This window comes from Haemorhous mexicanus, chromosome 13 (assembly GCF_027477595.1).
Source record: "Haemorhous mexicanus isolate bHaeMex1 chromosome 13, bHaeMex1.pri, whole genome shotgun sequence".
In the NCBI taxonomy this organism is placed as follows: domain Eukaryota; kingdom Metazoa; phylum Chordata; class Aves; order Passeriformes; family Fringillidae; genus Haemorhous; species Haemorhous mexicanus.
The window spans coordinates 15,917,529-15,942,072 of record NC_082353.1 but is presented as its reverse complement, the minus strand read 5'-3'; the positions used below and the strand labels follow the sequence as shown (position 1 = coordinate 15,942,072).

General features: G+C 44.2%; 1 protein-coding gene across 10 annotated transcripts in view; it reads left to right on the top strand.

The window, feature by feature from the left end:
• AKAP13 (A-kinase anchoring protein 13) overlaps positions 1-24,544 on the top strand; it is a 209,474-nt gene that overhangs the window by 99,461 nt on the left and 85,469 nt on the right. For 8 of the 10 annotated variants that reach the window (XM_059858562.1, XM_059858568.1, XM_059858567.1 and 5 more), the window contains 3 exons: positions 6,731-6,920; positions 10,172-13,055; positions 17,524-17,585. In XM_059858562.1, coding sequence (XP_059714545.1) covers positions 6,731-6,920; positions 10,172-13,055; positions 17,524-17,585 — 3,136 coding nt within the window. Of the gene's footprint in view, positions 1-6,730; positions 6,921-10,171; positions 13,056-13,655; positions 13,819-17,523; positions 17,586-22,921; positions 22,941-24,544 lie in introns of those variants that run through there. The other 2 variants (XM_059858571.1, XM_059858572.1) reach the window with 2 other exon arrangements.

Below are 24,544 nucleotides of genomic sequence, written 5' to 3'. Positions count from 1 at the left end.
GTTAAGAGGGATTCAAAAATGTTTGAAGGGCCCTGGAAGAGGACTCAGATAAGGGTGTGTTGAGGAGATGCTGTTCAGCTACAGACAGTAATCTGTGTGGGAGGGCCAGTGGTCTATAGGGTCTAGTTTTGTGCCTGTAGGATTTTCAGTTGAAACACCATCATTTAATAGCTTTAACATCATGATTAGAAAGATGTTGAGGTGCTGTGGGTTTTTTCTGGCCACAGTAGAGGAGCAGACTGGAAGTGGGAGGATGGGGCAACCAGGTGTAAACGTGGTGGAGCAGGAAGGGTTTGTGTTTCTCTCTTCCACCTACTCACCCCACATCAGGCTCCAACTTTTACTGACTTCCTCGTGTGTTCCCACATCCCTGTGAAGACTTTTCATTCTTTGGCTCGCTCCTCTCCTTTGTTTTTTATGTAACCACCTCTGAATACAGAAGAGAGAGGAGGCTTAGTCCATGTGATAGAAACAGCTTTTTAATGTTTCTGTATTCCCACTTGGAAATTGTAGTCCTGGGAAGTCATGGAAACAGACCTGTGAGGATGAGAAAGAAGAGATTTAGAAGAGATTTGAGAATATTTTTACCAAGATATAAGAATAAATTATTTTCTTTCCCCCAGCAATCCTGATCTGGAAGTGTTCCCAAAAGTTATAGGGGCCATAAGTGCTGGACAGCCTTGTATGGTTGGTAAGTGATTATGAGAGACCAACTCTGTTTCAGGATAAATTTAGAAAATGCAGATAAGTGGTTTCCCAGAACTGCTGGGTTTTTGGCCTCAGGCATGGGCTAGCTGGATAGCCAGTTAGGATGTTCATATTTAGTCTCTGGAGCAGATTTGCTCCAAGCAGTGACATTCATGGTCGGGTTAGAGTTTGAACAGATGATTGTAGAAGAAGTCTTTGTAATCTGCTGTGTCAGAGGCAGCCAGAGGCATGGCTTCTTCTCAGAGGTGTGTTGCAGAGCCAGTGATCATGCTTGCTTGCAGCATTTGGAGATGTTTTGCAGAGACAACTCTTCTTCCATATCATTTGTCCTGATCTGAGGTGCTGTTTTTAGCTGTAAATACTGCTTGCTAAAGTATTCTCTATTATGGTGCTTTTTAAATTTAAAATGCAACAAATGGCATCTGTTTTCAGTCTTTAGTGTGTTTCATAGAGTCACCTTAAATTCCCTTCGTTTACTGATGAGTCTCAGGTGGACATTGTGTTCTGTGTTGGACCTGCAGCTCCACATCCTGAGCAGGGCATCCTTCTTGTTAAATAATGCTCTGAAAATAAAAAAAAATGGAAAATGCATTTAATAACAGTTACTCTTATGGAACGCAGATTGTACTTTTTGGCAAATATAGTTGACAGGAGTTTGTAGCTGTATTTTTATACTTTTTAAAAGTAGAGTTAACATTGGGGTCTAAGAAATGCTTGGGTTTAGGAGTACAGACCCGTTGTGTTTGGAAATACTGGACCTGTTCCCTTAGCATATGTGCATCTGCAAACAACTGTTGAAGGACCAAGCCAGCTTTTCTCTCCATGATTTGCTGCTGTATAGTGTGTTGATCAATGAGATATTAGCATATTTTGAATTGAGTTATTAAATATTTAATCTGATATTGAAGGGTAGGTTATGCAATCCTGAATTCAGTTTGGTGTCAGAACCCACAACTGCAGTTCATGTTTGTGCGAGGCACAGTAAGGGATTGGTCATTATTTCTACATCAGATGAACTTCTAACTCTTTCTTTCAACATCAAAACTATTCAAATTAGTGAGCTTTATGTAGGTTTTTCTTATATGAGGAACATACTTTTTTCTACTTTCCCGGGGCATTTGGAACACTTGGAAACACCTGAGGTATGAATTCTGTATTTATTAAATATCTTTCAAATTTGAAAATGTTTGATTTATTTTAACCCATTCTAGCACATGCTGGTTGCATGTGTTTTCTGGGTCTCATATTCAATGCATATGGATAGTTATAAAAACGAGGAGGAGCAAGAAAGTGTTTGTCTGTAGTGGTGTTTTGTATATCACTGAAGATTGTGGATGCACAATTGGTCATGCAGATACAAAGCCTCCATTACCCCAACACTTCTGCAAATAACACTGCAGTTCTGTTTGGTCAGATTTCTAAGATTGGTTTAAATGCTGGTGACTGCATTGAATGTGGGTGCTGGGTTTTTCCAGGAGGGATTGTTGGCTTGATTTGAATTGCCTGTGCTGTGGGCATGGTGCAAAATCACCACCAATCCTACCCCTGTAGTTACCATTCCTTGTTTATCCCAGATCACAGTCTGTCTGATCTGGTATTTTCACTGTGATACACTAATAATATAATAAAAAGAATGTAAGATTAGAACTCAATTTAATTACGTTTTTATTTACCTTACAGATAAGAGCATCTAAATTATGGCCTTTTCCTAGCTTTACATGCAGCCATAATGGTACAGGTTTTGTTTAAATTTTTTAAAATAAATTTTTCCTTTTTTTTCATGTTTTCTTTGTCATGTGGATCTAGAGGCTGATGCTTTTAGAATAAACCCACAGCTGTTGTCAAGCTTGCAGTAAGATCCTAAGAGCTGGCTTTGTTACTGAGCTTGTTTTGTTTCAGCTCAGAAATCTGGTGGGGATATCCCCAGGATATAACACCTTGAGTTCCCACATTGCCTTCCTCACCCCATTGTGAAACTGTGGGATAGATCTCCCTCACCTGAAATTTTGCTTGACTCACTGAAGCTTTTTCATTCATCTTCTGATCTCTTCCTCCCTCCTCTTTGTCTCCCTTGCAGCTCAAACTTTGTCTCTTGGTAGTGGAAAACACACCTGCTGCAAGCACCAGCACCTTGAATTTCAGACTCATGTTACTGAGCAATTTCTGCAGCTTTTGAGGCCAGGCAGAGCTTTTGATCAGTTGGTGGTTTTTTGTTTTTTTTTTGGGGGTTTTTCTTGTTCTCCTTTTCTCACTTATCTTCCCTCTTCTTAAAAATCTCTCACCCGTATCTGCCGGAAGCCAGGAGCTGTGTGGTGTGGGCTTTCCTTTCCTTTTCCTGCCAGATCAGGAGAGATTCAGCACACAAGTACAGTGCAGCCCTGCTTTGAAAAGGGACCAGTCTACTTGGGAGGTGCTGGAAGGTTTAAATAAAAACCACTTCCTACTTACTGTCCCATCCCAGCTTGGATGGGGCTTGGAGCAACCTGGTCTAGTTGAAGGTGTCCCTGCCCATGTTGGGATGATCCTTAAGGTCCCTTCCCACCCAAACCATTCTGTGATTCTGTGATCTATCATCTTGTCTTATATGCCAGATGGGCAGGAGGTCATCCTGTAGTTTCAGCCATTTAATCAGCTCCCAGATGGAGCAGGATATGGCCTGAGAGTATTTTGAAGTATTTTTGCTTCTCCTCTCTCTGTGTTTGAAATTGTCATCCTTCTCTAAGCCACCTTTCTGCAGATGAAGGCTGGGCTGGTAAGTCTGTTCTTCATTTCAACCAAAAATTTCCCTTCTGGATTTGCCTTCATGGCACAGAAGGCTGACCAGAGACGGAGGACTTCTTCCAGGCTTTTTCAGTGGCCCATGGTATGGTTATGCAGAGGGCAGAGCTAGTGCACACTATCAGCCTTCTCAGGCAGTCCTTGCTTTTTTAACCAAGATACTTTCTTCTGTGAAAGTTGAGCTCAGAAATGTTTCTTACAAAATGTTCAGTTCACTGGTATCTGTTACATATTTTGATGGGAAACTGTTGAAAAGGGACGATAAGAAAGATTTGACCCAGCATGGTTAAATCTCATAAGAAGACAGATTTCCGTTGTTTCTGGCAAAGCACAGCAAACTGGATTTTTGTGCTGAACAAAAGCAGATTTTCAAACTTCTTGAAGGCTGGAGTTTGTATACCTATTTTTGCTAATAAATCTTCAGTAAGTATTTGCATATCTGTTTTTATCTCCTAGTAGAGCAGCTTGGATATGCAAGCCTATAGAACCACTACAAAAATTCCAAGTCTGGACAAAATAAGTATCTTTCACAGCCAGGAAGTACAAAATGCGTAACAGCAAAGCTTTTTTCCTGGAAGAAAGTGTGTTTTTATCATCTCTCAATAAAACCCAGGACTTGCAGTGAGACATACAGGAAAGGCATGAACAGTGAAGCTCAGTGTATGAGAGCAAATGAGCAGGAGTGTCTTCTCAAATGGCCCTGGAAGAGATTGCCTGAACAACAGGAACAGTGGTGTGAAAATGAGTTAACGCTTGTGAATCCTCATTTGTCCTCTTTGCTTCAGACCATTAGTGCTGGGATGGAGCAGAGTATGAAAGGGATGGTTTGAAGGAAGCAGTAGATTGAACCATTCTCTATCTCACTGTTTAATTTTGTGTAACAAAGGTGACTGCTATTAAAAACGAGAGCTTGGAGTTTGTACTTGGCTGAATGTGAGAAACTTCTTGCTTTCTCAAAAGGTTTAAAGCTTTTCATAAAGTGTAACACAGACTGGCAGCTTGAATTTGAAAAGAAACTGCTCTCTTTGTAAGCAAAAGTGACTGTTTGATCCATCTGGGCCGTGTGAAGGTTGCGGATTGCTGGAGGGGCGGACACACGTGCGGTGTTGCAGGGGACTCTGCCTGTCATCTTGCTCCAGATTGAGCCTTTTGAAGCTGCTGAGGTCCCTTTGAGGCTCAACAAGTCATGCAGGCAGCTTTGTGGGTGCTGACTGGATGATGCCTGTGAGGGTCCTTGAAGCTGATGAGAAAGTGGAGCAAATTCATCGTGTGCTGTTCTTTAATCTGGCTGCTGTTGTCCCCATGAGTGGGTGACTGTGGGCTTTGTGCTCACTGCCTTGTTGTACTCTGAGAGTGGTACAGTGGTTTCTCATACATGACAGCTGAAGAGAAAAACACTTCAGACAGAAATGTCTGTGTTTTCTTGATAAAGGAAGGTCATTTCTTTAGTTAGTTGTAATGGCTCAGTTGACTTCAGTGCCTCTGTGGACTTAGACCAATCACTACCAGAAACTGGCTCCTTCCTTGTGTTTCTCTGTGGAAATATTGATTCTGCTTAAATCAAGTGTAATTCTGCTGAAGTCAAGTCATGACTGAGATAAATAGTAGAGAATGGTGAAAGCCATAGTAATCCTTTGTCTGAATTTCCTTGCAGATTTAACCCAAGATGAATCACAGAAGGGGGTGGGTGGCTGTGCTGGAGCAGAGCAGGGGCAGCCATTGCCACCACCATTGCCTGCACAGGTTTCTCTGCCTCTGATGAACCATTTTACCGTTTCCCCACCCTGCTCTGCCCATTCCTGTTGCTGATCATGGTGTTTGCTCGTTATGACTTTGCTTTCTAGATTGCTTGGCTTCCCAGAGAGATAGCCCTGTGGCTTACTGGGGGGCCCTTGCCCATAAGAAAGGTTTGCGGATTTTAAAGCAAGACCTCTCAGCAAAGATTCTGAAAACTACGTGCAGTTTTACTTGGTTGATGGCATGCATTTGTGTTTATGTACTTTCTTGAATTCCTAATTATTTAAAAACAATCACAGTTCTAACCCTTCCAAGGAAATTTGTAGCTGGGCAGGAAAGGGAGATCAGAAGATGGTTAGTCTCTGCAACAGGGAGGGGACATCATAGATTCACAGAGTAGTTTGGTTTGAAAGGGACCTTTAAAGGTCATCTGGTCCAATCACCAACCCAGCTCAAAGGTGGGACTGGGTGTCAGTAGATGTGTCCCTGGTAGAAGGAAGACAGGGAAAATCCCATTTCTTGCACCCCTGAGCAGCTCAGTGTCATCCCCTGTTTGTGTAACATTGCTGGGGTTTGGCTCCATGTCTCTCCTGAGGGATTCAGGGCTTGGTGGGGTGGTGCACGAACTGCTCTGTCTGGGATGATCAAAACAGATTTTGGGTTTCCTGAATCAGTTCTGATTCAAAATGAAATTTGTGAACCTGAAGGTGGTGAACACCTCAGTCTTTTCTCAACACCTCAGTGGCACAGTGTAGCTGCTCTGCAGTTTGGTGAGATTTGAGGAATTACTGCTTTGAGTGGTGCAAAATCAAGGTTTGATGTTCAGAAAGAGAGGACTGAATAGAAATTCCTATTGACTTCATTTACGTTCTAAGTTATTTTTCATTCTGATCTACTGCATCTTTTTTCCTTTCTTTCCTTTGGATTGGTAAAAAGAAAGCCCATGATAGTGCTGCAGGAAAACAACTGTCTCACAACACTGAGAAGAATCTTGCCCAGAGGCAGTTTCACAGAGCAGGTTCAGTTCATTTCAGGAGTGAAAAAATTGCTGCAATTTGATGGCTGTTGGGTGTTTGTGAGCAGTGTGCTGGCTTTGGTGAAGTTGTACCATGATAGTTTTCATTCCTTCCATCTTATTCCTTTGCTGTTCTGCCTTTCAGGTCTCTGTTGTTCTGTGACAGCTTCTTTGGTGATCTTCACCTGTGATAAATCTGATTTAAAACACAGTTGTCCTGCCCTTAGCTGCTAGTCTGTCACAGTCTGGGGTAAAAACCACAGATCTCTACCTGAGAAGGACCTTGTGAAACAAAGCTTGTGGCTGGCATTAGCGCTAAATCACATTAATTTTCAAGACTGAGGAGTGTGTGTGTATCTGTCTGGCCCTGGAGCCTGTGCGATGTTCTTCTTACTCCCATGATTAGATGCTGCCCAGAGTGAAGGAGAGCCTGTGTGTCCTGCCCTGCAGGATCCCTGCTTGCCTGCCCACTAACCCTCCCTTGTTTTGCAGGGAGGGAGCCAGGGAGCCGGACTCGTGGAGCACCCTGTCTCACACCGTGCACTCGGGGGACTACAGCGTGAAGCACCACCGTGGGCTGGATGTGTACCTGCTGACAGCTGAGGCCACGGAGGGGACAGCAGCCAGCTGGGAGAGGGACATCCAGCACCTGCAGATGCACATGCAGAACCACCAGCACCAGGTGAGCAAAAGGCTGAGGGGGATGGAAGAGAAGCAGATCTGGCTGGTTGCAGCCTGGCACCTGGGGAGGATTTTTACATGTCAGCATCCTTCAGGGTGTGTTTCTCTAGGCATTTTTTTCTGGATTCATTATCAAGCATCCAGGTGAACACCTGTCCATTTGCTTCTTATTTGAGCATGGGGAGATCTGATTAAGCTGTATTAGCAGCAAATGTTCTCATTCAGAAGAGAAGCAGGCTCAGGGCTGTGGGACACCAGCTCTGTTTTGCCTCTCTCTGCTCCCAGCTCCTGCCTGATCTGTTAGTTTTAGACCAGCTTGGATGGGTAGGAACACCTTCCTGGAGAATGCTGACCCTCTGTCTGTCTGGCAGTCACTGGGCAGCTTAAGGCAGGCTCTGGAGTGAGGCTGGGGGTGTGGGCTTTAAGCACAGTGGGAACATCTCTGTTCAGATGGAAAGTTCGGGGTCAGAGAGGAGACTGAGAGGAAAATTTCTGAGACAGGTTATGGAAAAAATGGCTGTTTCAGTAGCAATTCAGTGTAGGACTCAGAAGGCTAGCCTGCCTTGGCCACACAAGGTTTGTGTCCATAATGATCTCTTCACTATGCTCCTCTCGAACTCTGTGCTGGTTGGACCACAGGAGGTGTAGGGTTTTGGAAGGACTTTCTCCTGCTGCTTTGAAATCCATGCCACAGGGTCTGAGTTGGGAAGGTGAAACATCAGAACACTTTTGTGCCTTTTCTCAGAAACACCCACGTGTCTGTCACCGTTGGCATCACTTGTGGGTGTGTTCCTTCATCAGATCACATATCCGGGGTTGCAGAGGTGCAGGGTCTAAACAACAGGATATTTTTGTTGCTTTAACTAAGGGAGGGGAGAACTGTTGTGTGCACCCAGTGGGCTGGGGAATGAGCAGAGGAATGGGCTATGCTAAGCCATTTTCAGCCTTCCCTGAGTACTGAGATGTTGGTTACTCCCAGTCTCAACAGGAACTGATGGCATGAGTGACAAATCCAGGTTAACTGAAATCTCTTCCCCTTTCCATCAAGAGACCCTAAGCCATGGCAAGCATATCCAGCTCACTGCTTGTTTGCTCATGCAAATGCCAGATTGGGAACATTTTGCCTGACAGTGAAACCAGAAATAGACTTTGCTTTCCACCACTGTTTTACTTCACATCTAATCTGATTTGAATTTGGAAAGCAGCCCTGTAATTATTTCATTTAGGTTTATTTTGGGTCAGTTGAGAGCCTGTTGGCTTCCTTTGGTGATGGCTGTATTTTTCCGGCTATCAGCAGAGTGACTTCACTGTGAGGATGCTGGGGCTGCTGCAGTCCCTCCTTTTGAAAACCCTGCTTATTCCCAAGCAAGTGTCACTGTTGCATGTCTGTCCATCCTGGCTAGGATCCAGGAGCACAGTCTCCATGCTCTGCTGTGGGGTTACAGCCACCAAAGGCCTGGCACACTGTTTGCCCTTGCAAAAAATACCTGCAGCCTGTGGGTACTGCTGCACACAGAGCCCCGTGTCCTTTCCCTGATGCTGCACAAGGGATGGAGATGCCATGCTGCTGCCTCCAGGGCTAACCTGGCTTGGGGTGCCTCAAAACCAGGGAGGCATAGCTGACAGCATAGATGGGAGCTGGGCAGCAGGGTTCTTTTGAATAGCAGGGGGATTGGTGGCAAACACCAGAAGTACATTTAGTGGTCTGTGACTCAGTGAGTCTGTGGCACTGCTCAGTGTTTGCAAACCTCAGAGTGTGGAAAGACAAGTAAATGCAATATCCTTAAGGAAGCAGTGATGATTTTAGCCACTCTTAGAGTATATGCAATACCCAGAAGTTCCCCGTGATGCTTCAGTTAACATAGTGGCTGCTTTAATTATCAGGGTGTTTTAGCTGCCAGTTTTGGTGTGAAGTTCTAGTTCTCTGATTACTAAAAACTTAAACAAAATTTGCAGGGAGCTGTTCAAGTTAGACTTCTAATATGCATGTATTTTTTTTTTAATCCTTTTACAAATAAATGCAAGAAAAGCTCAGATTTTACATAGTTCATTAGAGTTTTATACATATGGAGAGTCTCAGGCCCTTAGTGAAAAACCAGTGTGACCTTGGAAAGCTCGTGGTGCAAAACCCCAAGCAAACCTGTGGGGAGCTCTGTTGGGTGTACACTGAGGGACTGGAGTTGCTCAGTAATTTAATAAGCCACTATTTCTAAGATGTGAACATTGATACGTTCTCTTCTACAGAGATGAGAATATGAAAGGAAATATTGAAACAGACAGTTCTTTTTAAATAAAGGTTTGTTTGTATCAAACTATAAAAGCTTGACAAAGCGGGTGCTCTGGAAGGAAAAGGCAGATTAGGGAGGAATTGATTATGATCCGACTGTTCCATGATAATGCATGTATTAATTTTAATAATATGTCATAATTTTGAAAATTTTACTTCCAGCTAGGAAATAAATTTCCGATATTTAATTACGCCTGCAGTTCTCAGGAATAGATTAGATTATTAGTTCAGTCCTGTGAGCAGGAGACAGTTGGTGTGTTTGGACATTGCCAGCCAATGCTGGCATTTCCATCCATAGAGAGAAAATTGAGGAATGCTGGTAAGAGCTGGGGAGTGCTGGGTGGGGATCTGAAGGTGTTCTTAAGCAGCATTTGCTAGAAGTCCTTTGGGACAAGGCTGGTATATATTTGCATTATTTGGTAGACTGAATTCTGCTCTTTACAGTTCTTGAATTAAAGTACACTCAAGAACTGATACTACAGCTTCTCAAAGAGCAATTACCAAGATGACAGTTCCTTTCAGTGATGGCAGATGGTGTAGCAGGGCGGGTAGAGAGACAAATTTCAGCTTTGGGTTGTTCAGGCTGGCTTTAGGGAAAATTCTTCATGGGAGGGTGGTGTGGCATGGGAGCAGATTGTTCAGAGAGGCTGTAGGCACTCAGTCATTGGAGGTTTGGCAAGATAAAGTCATGGTTGACCTGATGCTGCAGTGGCAGTAGGCCAGTTTCAGGCAGGTGGTTGGGCTAGATGACCTTTAGATGTTCTTTTCAACCAACGTTTCTGTCATTCTAATAATTTCAATATTACCTCCTGCTAATAAAACCAACGTGTAAAATACCCACTGCAGTACATTTTTAGCACCAGGAATAGGATTAATGTGGAATAGGATTAGGTAGATACAGGTCTTGAGTAACTTCATGACAGAATAAACCTGTTTTTTTTTTCTTCTTTTGTGTGCTGTTACAGAGTTTAAGGCAGCAGACAGAGCCTGTTCTGGGAGATTCTGGAGACAGCTGTACTAAAGGAACAGAGGGTCATATGACCACCACCTCTCAGAGCCTAGAAGAAATGGCAAGACAAGAAAGGCAGAAAAACCCATCTGATCTGGTTCATCTGGACATCAGGCAGATCTCAGACCAAACCCAGCAGGAGGAGAAAGGCAACAGCAGCAGTCTGGGAGCTTTTAATGATGCACCAGAAGACATGGTTAGCCCGGGGGGTGCGAACAGCCCAGCCAGCATCTGTGAAAGTAAAAACACAGAGATATTGTGTAAAAAGGAAGGAGGGGCGGGGCTAAGATCTGCAGAGGGCTCTGGGACTGTATCAGATGAGGACTGCACTGTGAGCCTGTGTGCAAGTGTAAATGGTGCTGTAAATCTTCCATGTTCTGGAAATACAAATGAGGAAGCTGGAATGACATCGGCTGGAGTTGTTCTGGATCAGGCTGGCGTGAGCAGCACAGACAGTGCTCATCAGGAAGTACAAACTGCTGAGGAGCTTGCTGTCAGTGCTGCTGCTGTGGCTGCAGCTGCAGGTGAAGCCCCAGCTTCCTCGGAGGGCCTGGATGTGGCCATGGGCCAGACTGAGTGCAGGAACTGTGCTGGGGCACCTGAGAGGGCTAAGGGCCCGCGTCGGACAGAGGATGGGCTGGCAGAGCCTGGTGAGAGGACTGCAAAGCTGGAAGAGAAACACCCAGCTGAGGAAGAGTCATCCAGCACTGCTCAGCCCTTACTCAGTGGCTTCAACGGCACTGAGTGTTCGGATGGGGAGGATGCAAATGTGGGAGTGGAACCCGCCTGTGACGGTGCAAATGCAGGTGGTGACATTGGCAGTGTCTCTGTTGAGCTTTGCAAGACCAGCAGTAACAAAGAGACTGATGTGGACTCGTGCACTGCTCCGGTAAATGGTGACTTCACGGAAAGCCAGGGTGATGCCAGTGTCACAGGGAGGCAGGAGGTCACTGCAAGCACTGCAGAAGCACTGCCAGCAGTGAATGGTGTGAAGGTTCCTGCATGCACATCAAAACCTGCTGCTGGTTTGGAAGTCCATGGCAGCAGTGAGAGTGGAGAGCAGGAAGGGCTGGTGGAAGCAGGCTGCACAGATGGAAGATCCAGCCTGCCCTCACTGGAAGGCAGTGTGGAAACTGATGGCCCTCATGCTGAACCTGCAAACAGAGATGCTGTTGTATGTAATGAAAGTGGTGCAGAAGCTGCACATTGCCAGGAGAGTGGTGAGATCTCTGACCATGGGGCTGCAGCCATGGAGAGCAGTGAAAAGGAGCAAGTAGGAACTGATACCAGCAGCTGCAGAGATGGAGGAAGCAAAGATTCTGCAGGCGGTGGTCAGGAAGTTGCTGCCTGTCCCCCTTCTACTGCTCAAACTGGGGTTAAAAGTGAAATGGGCAACAGCTTCAAACCAGACACTGCTCAGCAGGGTGAACGTGAGGAACGTGAGCCTGTATCGCTCCCTCCAGAGGATGTGAGCGCAGGCCTGGCAGAGAAAGAGCCTGCCCAGGCTGGAGCAGAGAAAGCAGAAAGCACTTCAGAGCAGGAGGGGAGGAGCAAGGTGGAATCTCTCCTACCCAGAGGAGAGGGGCCAGCTGTGAGTCAGGAGGGAGATGCTGCAGTGGCACCTCCCGGGCAGGAGGCAGCTCTGCAAGGTAATGACCCTGGATCAGCTCCATGTGCCAAGGGCGCAGACTGTGCTGAGGATAATTTAATAGGCACACCCTCTGCAACTCATAATGAGGAATCTAAACAAAACCAGGAAGCGGTGGCGGCGAGGGCAGGCACGGCAGAGCTCTCCTGGCAGCACGGTGGGGAGCATGGCGGGGTAGCTGCCACCCGGCCAGGGGACCATGCTGGGGATGAGGGCTCCCCAGGGCAGGACCACTCACAGCAAGCTGAAGGAGGCCAAGCTGAGCCTGAGCAGGAGGATCATGTGAATGGCCATGAGCAGGTTTTGTCGGAGGAACTTCTTGCTGCTGTTGTGAAACCCCCCTCCTGCAGTCTTGGGGGGCCTGTGGTGGGCAGCAGCAGTGTGGATGCTGAGCTGAAAGCAACACACCAACCCAAAGAAGACTGCAAGGTTGGAGCAGCGGTTGCAGCAGAAAGCACCATGCATGGACCTGCATCAGCAGATGAGTCACTGGGTGCAGAGTGTGACCCTTGTCCGAATGCTGGGCTGAACCAAGAACAGGACCCCACTCAAACCCTGCAACAAATCTGCCCCCACAGCAGCATCCCTGAGTTAAAGGACAGCTCAGAGGTGGGAGCCTTGAGCGATGCCTGTGAGGGTAAGGAGGTGCCAAGGCAGGTGACAATAGCCCCTGTTGCAGCGTTTGCAGAGCAGCAGGAGGACACGGAGAGCGTGCTGCCCCGGGCAGCGCTCCAGCCCATCGCAGAGGAGCCCACGTGTGACAGCGACTCCAGCTCTGACACCGTCTGCCCGGCTGGTGACAGTGACACTGCCCTGGCAGGGGCTCAGGGGGAGGGCTTGGCTGAGCCTCATGGAAAGCAAAGCCGAGCTGTACCTGCAGTGCCCTTCTCGCCGTGTTCCTGCCACCTGCAGCCTGTGGAGTCACTGGAAAATGTGGGAGTGAAGAGTTTGGTATTGGCTAATGGTGCCTCTTCTTTGGATAAAGTTCCTAAAATGGTAAAAAGTTTTGATGCAGTGGTTTTTGCAGCAGAGACACCTTGTTCCCCCGAAGTACCTGCTGCAGAAAAAGTGGGGCTTGAGCCCCAGACTGCAGTGGATGCTAGAGCCAGCCTTAATGGACAAATGGATTGCAGTTCTTCAACAAAGAAGAAGAATGTCAGCCTGGCAGTGCAAGGAGCTGAGCCTGTTACAGGTAGGAAAAATCAATTGGTTTTTTACTTTTTAGGTTTTTCTTTGTAGGCGTATCTCTGTTGCATCATCAGCAAAGTAAGGAAATAAGAGCTGGATGCTTGTGTTGGAGAGGAAGTGTCTGAGGTTTTTCTTCTGGGAAACAAAAAATTTGTAATTACATATAAAAACTTCCAGTTCAAATACATATTGCTTGTCTGGCACTGGAGGTAAGAACAGAGCATCATCTTCTGTGAATTTGTACAGGAGAATTTCTAGCACGTAAATCCTCGCTGGACAAGAAATGAATGGGCTTGAGCTGTTTGGATTACTTTATCTTAAAGTTATAAGTTTTCATGAGGGTTTATTTCCTTGGTGTTACTCCTTTGCTTTTCCCCTTTATTTTTGCTGGTGTGGAGCAGGTGGGTACAATGGGACTCTCCTGCTTTTCTTTGCTTGTCCATGTGAGCCAGCTGCCAGTGTCCCTCTGAACTGCCCGAAGCTGCTTCCTAATTGGCAGCATTAGGTCATTTAACACAGCCAGTGAGCCCTTCCCCCACTGCCTTTTCCGGGCTTCAGAGCTTTTTTGTCAGGCAGAGCAGCTGGTGGTGTTTGCCAGTGCATTTCAGCAGTGCTGGAACTTGGGTGATGAGTTTTACTGGCCCCTATGGGCTGGGAAATGGGACTGGCCTTCCCCGTGGATGAGTGGTGATGGAAGAGAGCACTGGGACTTGGGGGACAGCATAGAAGCCTCCATGCAGCAGGAGCTAAATGGAAAACATCACCAGGTAACTCCAGGAAGGGAGATAAAGGGGTACATTGAATGAAAAAGAAATGGGTTTGTTGCTCCAGTCTGGGATTTAATGGTAGGTGAATTTGGTACTGAAGCATGGAGCTAATCTGATCTGTGTGTCCCACCTGTTCAGGCAGCTGTTAAATGGAAGCAGCTGAACTTTTTCAGTTGCCATTTTTTTGTTGCTCTGAGAAAATGATACAGTGCCTCTCAATTTCCAAGCACCTGACAAACAAACAATCAAACAAAGCATTTAAATGATTAAAAGAAAATTTGTTATGATATGAATCGTGAAGTTATAAAGCTGTTTCACTGCTCTGATGCTGAGAGCTGTTTCTTCAGTCTAAGTGCAGCATGGGGTGATTTTAGAGAGTTTGTTCTGATATGTGACAGCAGAATAATTGAGGGCAGGAGAGGAGGAGAGTGTCAGTGGAGGGTCCAGCAAATGAATTTTTTGTTAGGTTCAGGATTTTTTGGATGTTTGTGTCTCAAGAGATAGCCACTAAACATGAGTCAAGAGATCCCCAGTAAATAAGTAGAAAGATCTAAAGGTGGATTAGAAAGCTGTTTTCAGAAAGAACCTGTTTTAATGCTGTGTTGGTTTGACAGTTCAGTAGATGGGAGTGGCTGTAAGTCAATACTTGGCTGGGCTCCTTTTCCTAGGGGCCTCTGGCTCTATCTCTACAGTCCAGGTCTTTACTTCTGGTTGGATTCTTGAAGCCATGACACTGTCTAGAAGAGGTTTGAAAAGGAAAAGGGACCAGACAGTCCAATAAGATAGTAGCTAAAGTAGGAAAGTATTGTTAAGTCATCATTCTGTATTAGGATATGGAAAGGGGAGGAAAAAAAAAGGAGGCGATCCTGTTACTGATTTAAAATACATAAGGAATTAGGGCTGAAAGGTCTTGGAATAAAATGGTCTGACCTGTCCTTAAGCAGAAATTGTTTATGTGCAATGAGATGCCACACAAAACAAAATTTAATTTGTAGTATTTTCTCTTGAAGTACTTTAGGATTATTTTGAATCAAAATGTTGGGGAAGCCCAAAAAACAAAAAATTGGCTTTAAGCAGAGGCAAGTGACTGCTATGAATCCAAGCTCGTTATTTGGAATATTTCTGACACTGATCTCCTATAGAGCACCATCTAGAACTCTGATATGGCAGTAATTCAATAGAAGTGATTTGTTGTTTATAATTATTGCTGTGTACATTTTTTATGTCGATGTCTAGCCTTGGGTAGCATGTTTTTTTATATTAGTTCAGTGGCAATCTTCAAGTTTTTTCTGCTGTGCCTGTTCTAGGGAGTTTTCCCTGAGGTCTGGATTTGTACAGAGGATTTTGTATCCATGCCGGAGTCAGACTCCTCAGTTCTCAGGATGAATCACTTCTTTTTTTGGTGGAATACAATAAAACCTTCCCAAAGGAAGTGTAGGTCACAAGGCCATTTCTCAGAAACTCGTGTAGTCAGAGGGGTTTATTGTCATGGTAATTTATCAGCAATGTAATCAGCTGATAATTGCTGTTGCCATTACTCCAGATCATCGAGGTCTTTAATTTTTTTATTTATATTGTGAAGCTGCTCCCAAATATACACCTGTTTATCTCATTGCCTCTGCTTAGTTTCCGCCTACCCCCAAAACAAAGACTTCAAAAGGTCAATTTCCTTATCCAGACAGGTATCTAGTGACTGGTCACAACCCTGAAGGAAGCTGATGAAGGTAGATCATGCTTTCCTGAGGCATCTCCTCCTACTGTTAGCTTTAGACTCAGAACTGCATTACAGCTGAGTAATGGGTTCTGCAAGCACATTATCTGCAAGTCAGGCAGGTAGATGCTACTCATTAAAAAAGAAAGGAGTTAGGTTATGAAATCATATCACGGTAGCCTGGCTGGGTGAGAAGAGAAGAGATGCCATGTGTTTGTGCTGACAAAACACCTTGGAGTAGTTGCAGTTTCTTGGCAGAAACCAAACCAAGCAAGGTTAGATTGTATGGTTGAGGTCTGCCATTTTAAATAACAAATACTGTAATTACTGCTCCTTAGCTATTCTCCTGGGAGAAATATCTCCTGCAGATCTCAGCATTTCAAGAAAATATTCCTTCACAGAAGAACATCACCTTATGAGTCTTTACCTCATTCTTATTGGTGGCATTTTCCCTATAGAAAAGCTCTTGGAATGATTTCCTTCCCCTGTTAGAGTGGCAGGATGAGCAGGTAACAAATGTCACTAACAGTGCCATACTTGCAGTGAGAGGCACTACGTCCAGAGACCTCTGTGATAGCTTTATAGTACTTTTCCTTTGGGATATTTCTTAACAGAAATTTAAGAAGAAGTGAGAGAGTGAAAAAATTGCCTCAAATTTCATCCTGAGGGCTTAATGTCTTCATCCTCCATTTATTACCCAGCAGGGTGAGCTTGCTTCTCCTGTCCTCAGTGCACCAGATGTTTCTTACTTGCATGTTCTGTCTTTGGATCAGGATCTCAACCATGGTGGCATTGCCATGACTCCAAGCACATCTCCCAGCAAGTGGAACTCACAGAAATTTGTAGCCTTATCTCTGGTTTTTGAGTCTGCCCACAAATTCATGCAATCGAGGCAAAATCATTGCAAAACCAGATGGTCCCAAAAAAAAAAGGATAGACATTAAAGGCAGTGGAAAACCATTAGTTACACTTGTTAGGACGATTTCCCCACGAAAATGGGAGGCTCCTCTTGCTAAATCCCTGTAGGGCTAAACTCACTGCAAGCATATGTCGTCCTTAAGAAGGCGTTGTCATCCATCCAGTGTTTGTTTTTAGTAGAAACGAGAGAGGGAGTGGGATTAGAGGGGGGTTTAGCCCTGACGCAGCCACTCTCCTTCTGGGTGGCTTTGGTCAAATCACTTCACTCCCCTGAAAGTGTCCTGTGTGTCATGAGAGTCCTTAGCTTAGGGATCAAAGAGAATGACGATGTTGACTTCCTGCCAGAGAAAGGTAAGCAGGGGGAACCCCTGGGGAATGGTGACTAATGAAAACTTGGCTGGGCAGAGGAAGCAGCTGGGACATGAAATTTGTACGACTGTGGTGGTGACACCATCACAGGAGCGTGGAGAAGGGAAAACTCAGCTGGGACTTTGTAAACTCCAGCAGCAAAGGTTTTGCTTTCCTAGTCCAGCAGGGTAATTCTCTCATCTATGAGGCAGTGCAGGTGGGTTGAGTTTTTGCAGCTTGTGATTTTTTTTTTTAAATTTTTTTTTTGCAATGCTTGAAATAGCTATTGAGGGCGGACAAGGTTAGTTTCTTGTGTTATCTTTGGGTTATGGTAGGAGAAAAATAGCAAAAAGTTTGATTCTTTATGTAGATGAATGGGAACCAAGAAAATACATGAACAAATACCTGCAGATGTGCTTGGCCTCACCTACAGGTTGTCAGGAATTTCACCCTATGCTTGCTGCTGTTTCATCATTTCCTTCGTTCCCTGATAGGATAATTGTTAAAATGAATAGCAAGGAAGCAGTGAAGTCAGTAATGAAACCAGAATTTGGAAATCAAATGGCCTTATAGGGGTTCAAATGGACTTGTTGAACGGCCTGGGGTGTTGGGTTTTCTTTTCCTTTTTTGGGTGGATGGGGGGATTGGTTTGAGTAAATAAAAAAATGTTAGTAACAATGAAATAAGTTTGGTTTTAAATTACCTTTGTGGACCTTCTGTTTGCACAGGGATGTTGGAAATGAAAACTGAGGACGAGGTGGATTTTCAGAAGGACAGCGCAGAGGAAGTGGTGAGTGCAGGTGTTGTCACCTTGTCCTTTGCTGTGCTTTGTAAAGAAATGTCAGTGCTGCTGTGACCTGCTGGTTTCCTGTGCAAAGCTGAACAATGCCCAGTGACATTGCTTTAGACTGTTAAAGATAGCCTGGGCTTTTTTAGCCCTTGCATTTTCAACTGCTGGATTCAGGCACATTTATGTTTTCTCAGCTGGTCACAGATTGAGCCAAGAGGTTCTTCAAGGGGCAGGGTTGTACCAAGATTTGTGTATGATTTTTCAAAAGCCATGTCCTGCAATGCATTTGAGGTGGATGATCCTGTGTGGGGCTAGCAGCACCTTCAAGGTCCCTGCATTGCTGCTGCCAGGGTGGTCCTGGAGAGTCTGTCCATCCCTTCTGGTGCTTTGTGTTTCCAGGCAGGTTTTGGCAGAAAGGTTTGGCTGTGGTTTATGTTGGTGTGTGCACAGACTGCAAGGTCTAAAGACATCATGGGCTGGGAGTGTTTGTGCCTTAGCTGGAAGAAAAATGAATAATGGGAGGACATATAGGGATCAAATGTGGGGGAAATGCCATTTTCCTCATGTCAGTGAAACAATATTAAAAGGTCATGCCAGGAATCAGAAATGTGTTGGTATTGTATTTTATTACTTGGTCTTTGCCATATTTAAGGATTGTCTGTGATTAAAAAAAAAAGGTTGATATTTAGCTTTACATGAACATAATTTTCATTTTAAGCACTACTAATACAAATTCTGCTTTTTCAATAGCTGTAGTTTTTTTTGGTCTTACCTTTCCTAGATGGATTTGTATTTGCTCCTGTATTTTATGTGTGGTTTCATGTTCCTGAAAAAGTATTTTTTAAATGGCAAATTGATGGCAGCCTTGTGTTGGAGCACGTTGCCTTTGAGCAGCTGTGTTTGTGTCTTCCCCTACCATTATGAAGCTGTTAAAAGAGAAAATGCTGTTGGGATGAGTTTACACTGCAGGGTGGAGCTCCAAAAATCTTTGCTCATCATGCAGTAAAGCTCTTTGAGCAGCAGAACAGTCTTGCCAAAGCTTGTAATAAAATCAGGTTTATTATGTTTTTAACAAGTTAAGGCTTAATTTCTGTAGCTGTTTGCTTGGTGAGTTAGCAAGGGACTAGAGAAAATAACTTTCCAAGCCAAAATTTGTGCTGTCTGATATGGAAGTCTTTCATTACTGTGAGTGAGTGGAAAGATGCTACTGAATTTATTTTTTTTTTTTACTGACCCTTTATTAAAGATAATTTTCCTGACCAATACTTTCAAATCTGGTAGTGAAGTAAGAAATCTTTAGAGAACACAATTTAGGACATGGCCTTTTACTTTCAAACAAGGAGAAAAGAAAAAAAAAAAGTACTGATTTTAGCTTCCATTTTGCATGGTTTATAGGCATTTTGAGTTTTGTGTGTGTGCTTTCTCCTCTTCTTCCTCTCCCTCCCACCCTGTCAAACACCTCTTTAGAAATCTGGCTTTTCCGAGGCAGGAATGGGAGTGCCAGGGGAATGGAAAGTTTGCTGCAGGACTGACAGGGTTTCCTGTTGCTACGTTCAACAGAAACAAAATAACAACTGCACTATATTAAGGTCATTAAAAAAAAAAAAAAAAAAAAAGGCAAAAAAACGCCAACCAAAAAGGAGTGGAAGGCTTATAAATAGAATTTAATTCACACATGTGGGCTGGGTCAGAGGCGGCCGGTGAGAGCCACCATCGCGCTTTGTGCCTCTCCTGCCACGTCCTGACTCTGCTTTATTTAGTGCTGCTGCTTTTTGTAGCCAGAAGTCTTTCAGGTGCTCATTGCCTTCTCATTATAGAGCCGTTTTGTGGTTAGTAAAGGTGGTTTTCTTAACTTGCTGCAAATAGAAATGTTGTTGCTTGCCCCTGGTCAGGAGCTGCAGGTATTTTGCAGCCTCACTGGTGCTGTCAGCAGTTTTGGATCGTGGGAATTATTGCTAACTCCTATTTTATGGGTGAGAAATTTGCACACTGCTTTTCATAAGCGCAGGCTACTTTAAAAAAACAGTCTTGGAGTTTAGAAAGTGCAATTTCTTGTGTAGTTCAATCAGGCTAAAGGGCAGTAGCTTGAGTACTCTGGTGAGAGAAGGGGGAAAACTCTTTCTTCTTAGCTGGGTTCTGAAGAATGAAAAACTATGAATCATTTTTAGAATTAGCTGGATCTGTGATGCCAGTGTTACAGAGGTGAGATCTCACACTTTCTCCCGTAGTCATTTCAGAAGACTCTTGCACATGTCATGGAAAAGCTGCCATCAAAAAATGTTTAGGAAAATAATGGTCTATAGGGTTAAAAGCACTAAAGAGAAAATAATGGAAAAATGTTTTTTTCCAATTAAAATGAGTTTTTAAGTTACCTATTTCTTAAATTTCCAGAATTTTTTCTCAGAGTTTGTTCAGCTGTAAAACTCAGTAATCCAAACTTCCCAGGCTCCTTGCATGTTGCTTATCCTCATGGAGATTCTCCTGGTCCTTGTCTTCCTGCTTAGTTTGGGAATCTTGAGTAGAGCTGGGACAATCACTTGATGTGATCTATTAAAATAGGACTTTAGTGTTTTTAAAATGGAATAATTTTTAACTCTGATGAGAAATTTGGTTTGGCTTCTGCATGTTGCAATATTAAAATAATTTAAAATGGAGCCTGTGGCTCCAGCGTCATAAAAGTAAAGCAGCAGTTTAGAATGAGCTGTACCCTGATATGCTTCTCTTGTGTTGATCCCAGAAGTTGGTTGTGATTCATTATTTGCTGAATCTTTGTCTTCATGTGGCAGGATGGATAGGGTTGTGCTGCTGGGTTGTCTGAGCCTGTGACTGACAAGTTGTAGCTGGCTGACCTCAGGACAGAGTTCACTGGGAATAGCCTTCCCATTGCATTTATTAACTGTATTAGTTAGTTCCTATTGAATTGAATGCATCGTATCTTTACCAAAGGAACCAGTATTAATGTTTGTGTTTTCAGAAATTGCCAAGAATGAAGCTTAGAAAACTCTTGCACTTACATCCCTCCACTGATCCAAGTAGTGCAGTAACAATTGATGTATCAGTAAGGTCATTTCCTGGAGGGAAACTTGCAGTGTTTTCAGTCATGATTTGGAAGATGGAGGTATGTTTATAACACTCAAATGATATCAGGTCAGGAGGGATTGTAGGCACTTGAGAGAACAGGGTCAGGGTTCAGACTGACCTTATGAAATTGGAGAGCACATCTAGATAAGAGATAAAAGCAGACAGTGAGTGCTGCATTTGCAAAGGAGAAAGCAAAATGCACTTTTACCAAGTCAGGTTTAAGCTGGAGAGGGATAGGTTAAAATAAACTGAGGATTTGTAGTGGATTACAAATGAACCAACTGCAAGAGCTATTGCAAGAGAGACAAGTCTTGTTTGGAGTTATATTTGAAGGAGTGTCCTCCATAAGGTGGGGGAGATGACTTACTCATGTGTGGCACTGTGGAGCCATCATCAGTGCCATCAAATCCAGTTTGGGGTGTCCTGCTCAGAGGAAGACACAGGCAGTTTGGAAAGTGTCCAGAAGGGAACAATGAGAAGAGATTAAGAAACGTGAGAAGAGATTGAAAGAACTAAATTTATTCGATGCAGCAAAAAGAAAACCATTGTGCAATCCAGCAGGCTGCCAACATGTAATAGTGGTTATTAAAGTCACAGATTTCCATGGCAGTTTAATTTACTGATTTGCTAATTTGCCAGGATGATTTAGGCTGGATGTTGTGAAAACATCCTGTTACTATCATAAAACTGTTGCAAGACCACCTAGGGAGGCTAGGAAACCTCCTTCCCTGGGTGTTGTTGCAGATAAGAGCATTGATGCTGTCAGGACCAAGCCTCAGGGCTGTTGCTGCCCGTTGGTTTTGGTTTGTAGGCCCCCATGTTTGTGCTTTGCTGAGCAAGGAGAAGAGCAAGGAGCTGCTTGGCCAGAGTCTGGCAGGGTGAGCACAAGAAGGGCACTGGGACAGCAGGACTGCTGGAGATGAGGGTGGGAAGAAGGGAATGGGAAGGAGGCTATGGGAGAGAATATAGACCCACATGGCACTGAGATGAGTGTTGAAATGGACAGTACACCTACTGAAGAACGCAGAGATTTTTCCTTCCCCGAATTGTAATCTCTCATACTTCTCTTCCTTGGAGTCATCAGATAAATGGATAAAATTCTGGCCAAGGTGTACAGTGTCACTCACCTCCTGTGGATGGTGCTGAGGAGCAGAGTCTGGTGCAGTTCCAAACTACTGAACCTTGCTGGTGACCCAAGACAAGGGATTGTTATAGTTCTCCAGACTCCAATTTATTTTCTTAGGAATTAACTATTTTAACAAACTGCTCACCCTGAGGACCTGACAAAATTCAGGTTGTCTGTATGCACTGAAATTCATTTTCTCCATCTGCATGGGTGTGCACATGCACATACTATGGGATGGGGTTTGCAAATCCCTTTTTTCCAAAGGGCCTGCAGAATAGCATAGGAATTTCCTCAACAGCTTGGACAATTTCATAGCAAGTGACTGAAGTGTTGCAAACAAATCAAAGCTGGGTCTGGTGGTGGAAAGTGCAGCCTTAACAATAGGCTGTGTTCTCACCCTGCCTCTTTAAAATCACTTGTGTAACCCTCTCTTTGTAAATGTTGTCCTGTAACTACAGTAAACATGGAAAATCTGAGCCAAAAGGGAGCCTGCCCTGAGCCTGGCATTAATGCTGGAGGCTGACACACACTTACCCATCGGGTCAGGGCTTTGGGCTAGTCATCTGCCAAGCCCTTTCTCACACCCACCAGCATCCTGTGTCTGCCCCGGATGCTCAGAGCAGAGGCTTTGAGCTCTGTGAGGAAATTGTGTCAGCTGGCCAGCCCTGAGTGAATTCATGGCTGTGTAGGACACATCACCCCAGCTTTCGCCGGCTGCTCTAGCCATCACCACACAAGCTGCAGGGAGCGAGAATAAAAGCTGGGGGAAGGAAAAGAAAAAGAAATTCAAACCAGGCTGAGCTTCTTGTTTGGCCTTTACCATTACTCATGCCTTGGAGGCATTTATACAACTATTGTGGCAGGTTTTTTTTTTTTTTTGTCCTGCGCTGAATTTCTCTGGGTGCTGCATTTCCGATGCCTTTTTATCCAGAATGCTGATAATCCCCAGCTCAAGACAGTAGTTTCCAAGCTCAGTCACAGGATTCACGGATATTAAGGGGCGAGGCAGGAACGTGGACACAGAGCCAAATCCCCAGCTCAGTGCAGGGATGCTGCTCCCAGGTCTGGCTCGGGGCAGATGAAGGTGCCCACGCCGCCCCCACCGTGGCCACGGGGCTTGTGCCAGCCCCCGCTGATCTCTGGAGATGGTGAGTTAATTCTCCTCCCCTTCGCCTTCCCCTTCAGCCACTGTTCTTCAGAGGCAAAGATTGCTGCCTGATACTCTGTTTTTTCATCATTTCCTCATTTTCTCTGATGAAACATCTGACTCTGCCGGCCTCCCAGTCGCAGCAAAGTTTATCCCTCTGTTTTTTCACACTCATTGTTTAAATCACCAAGATCTACCTGCAGTTTCATCTGCAGATGTTGTTGCCTCAAAGGCAGAGTTGTTTGTATATTCTGGCTGTAGTTTTGAGATGGTTTAGATTGAAGACAACTGTTTAATAAATACAGTTCTGCAATGCTCACTTACAGCTTGCTTCAGACAAAGGGTTTCACTCATAAATTATTTACATCAGTGTATTAAAGTAGCTTTCAGATCCTTTTTAGGATCAGGACTCTGTTATTTTACAAGTTTGTAAAATACAGACCTAACAGATTTTAAGTATAGAAAATCTTGGGTTTAGAGCTCTCTTCCAGTGGTTTGATACATTCATTTTTTTATGCAGTCGTGAAAGTATGGATCCATACTTTCTATAAAATAGTGGATATTTAAGACTGATAGTCTAGCATAGGAATGCTGGCATTGAATATTGTACGTTATGAGGGAAAATACTGTGCTGTTTCTGAAAGGCCCAATCTCCTTTATCCTATAGGTTCTTTTATTTGTGTTTGAAATATCTTAAAAGTTTTGTGGTGTAACTGTTGTACAGTAGACATGGTTACTGCACATTGAATTCCTGGTCTAAATATAGAGAAAACTAAGATGATAACGTGGGAGAACATGGGAGACCAAATGTGGACTTTTGATGGAGGCTGCATTATTGTGACAAATGGGTACTTTGCTGTATCAGATCACTGGGTTTTTATTCTTCTGAAGGAAGTTATCTAGTTCCATTCTGATATTTTGCAAGCCAGAGTTGGCCCCCTACTGTGTAGACAGGCCACTGTTCATGCTCTTCTGTACATTACATTTTTTTGCTGTTTATTGGAATTTACACCACTATAGAGGCAAACCTTATAAATGCAATAAATAGATTTTTAATTATATTCCCATACATTTGTTCTGGGTTTTTGTGAGTAGTCATGGGACAGGCAGGAGAGATGAACAGGAACTCTTGGGCACTGATGAAGCAGACTCTAGCAATATCCAGGCATAGCATTTCTGACTTTAACTTCCAGCAAAGGATGAAAAGAATGATGAGTGGAAGAAGATAAGAAGAACTGTTAAACTTTTTCCAGAGAAACATGGAATCAAAGTGCCTGTCACCTCATGGCCCTTTCACAGATTTCCCTTTTTGTTATTGTTCTCAGCCTTTTCCCACCTATTTTAAGTTGTTTGCCCTCCCTTATATTATTTTCATGCAAAGGTAGAAACCTGTTTTTTTTCCTGCACCATCTCAGCTGTTTCTGCTCAGTGTCTGTTTCTGCCTGGTGTTAAGTACACATCCTGGTTTGGCCCGGGGTGACTCAGCTGTGTTGCAGGATGTTTCTGGGCTCAAGCTGCTGTTAAAACATCAGATGAGATAAAAGCTTGGGTGATAACTAAATGTTTGCCTCTTCATGCAGCATCCTTGCACTGGGCAGACTGATG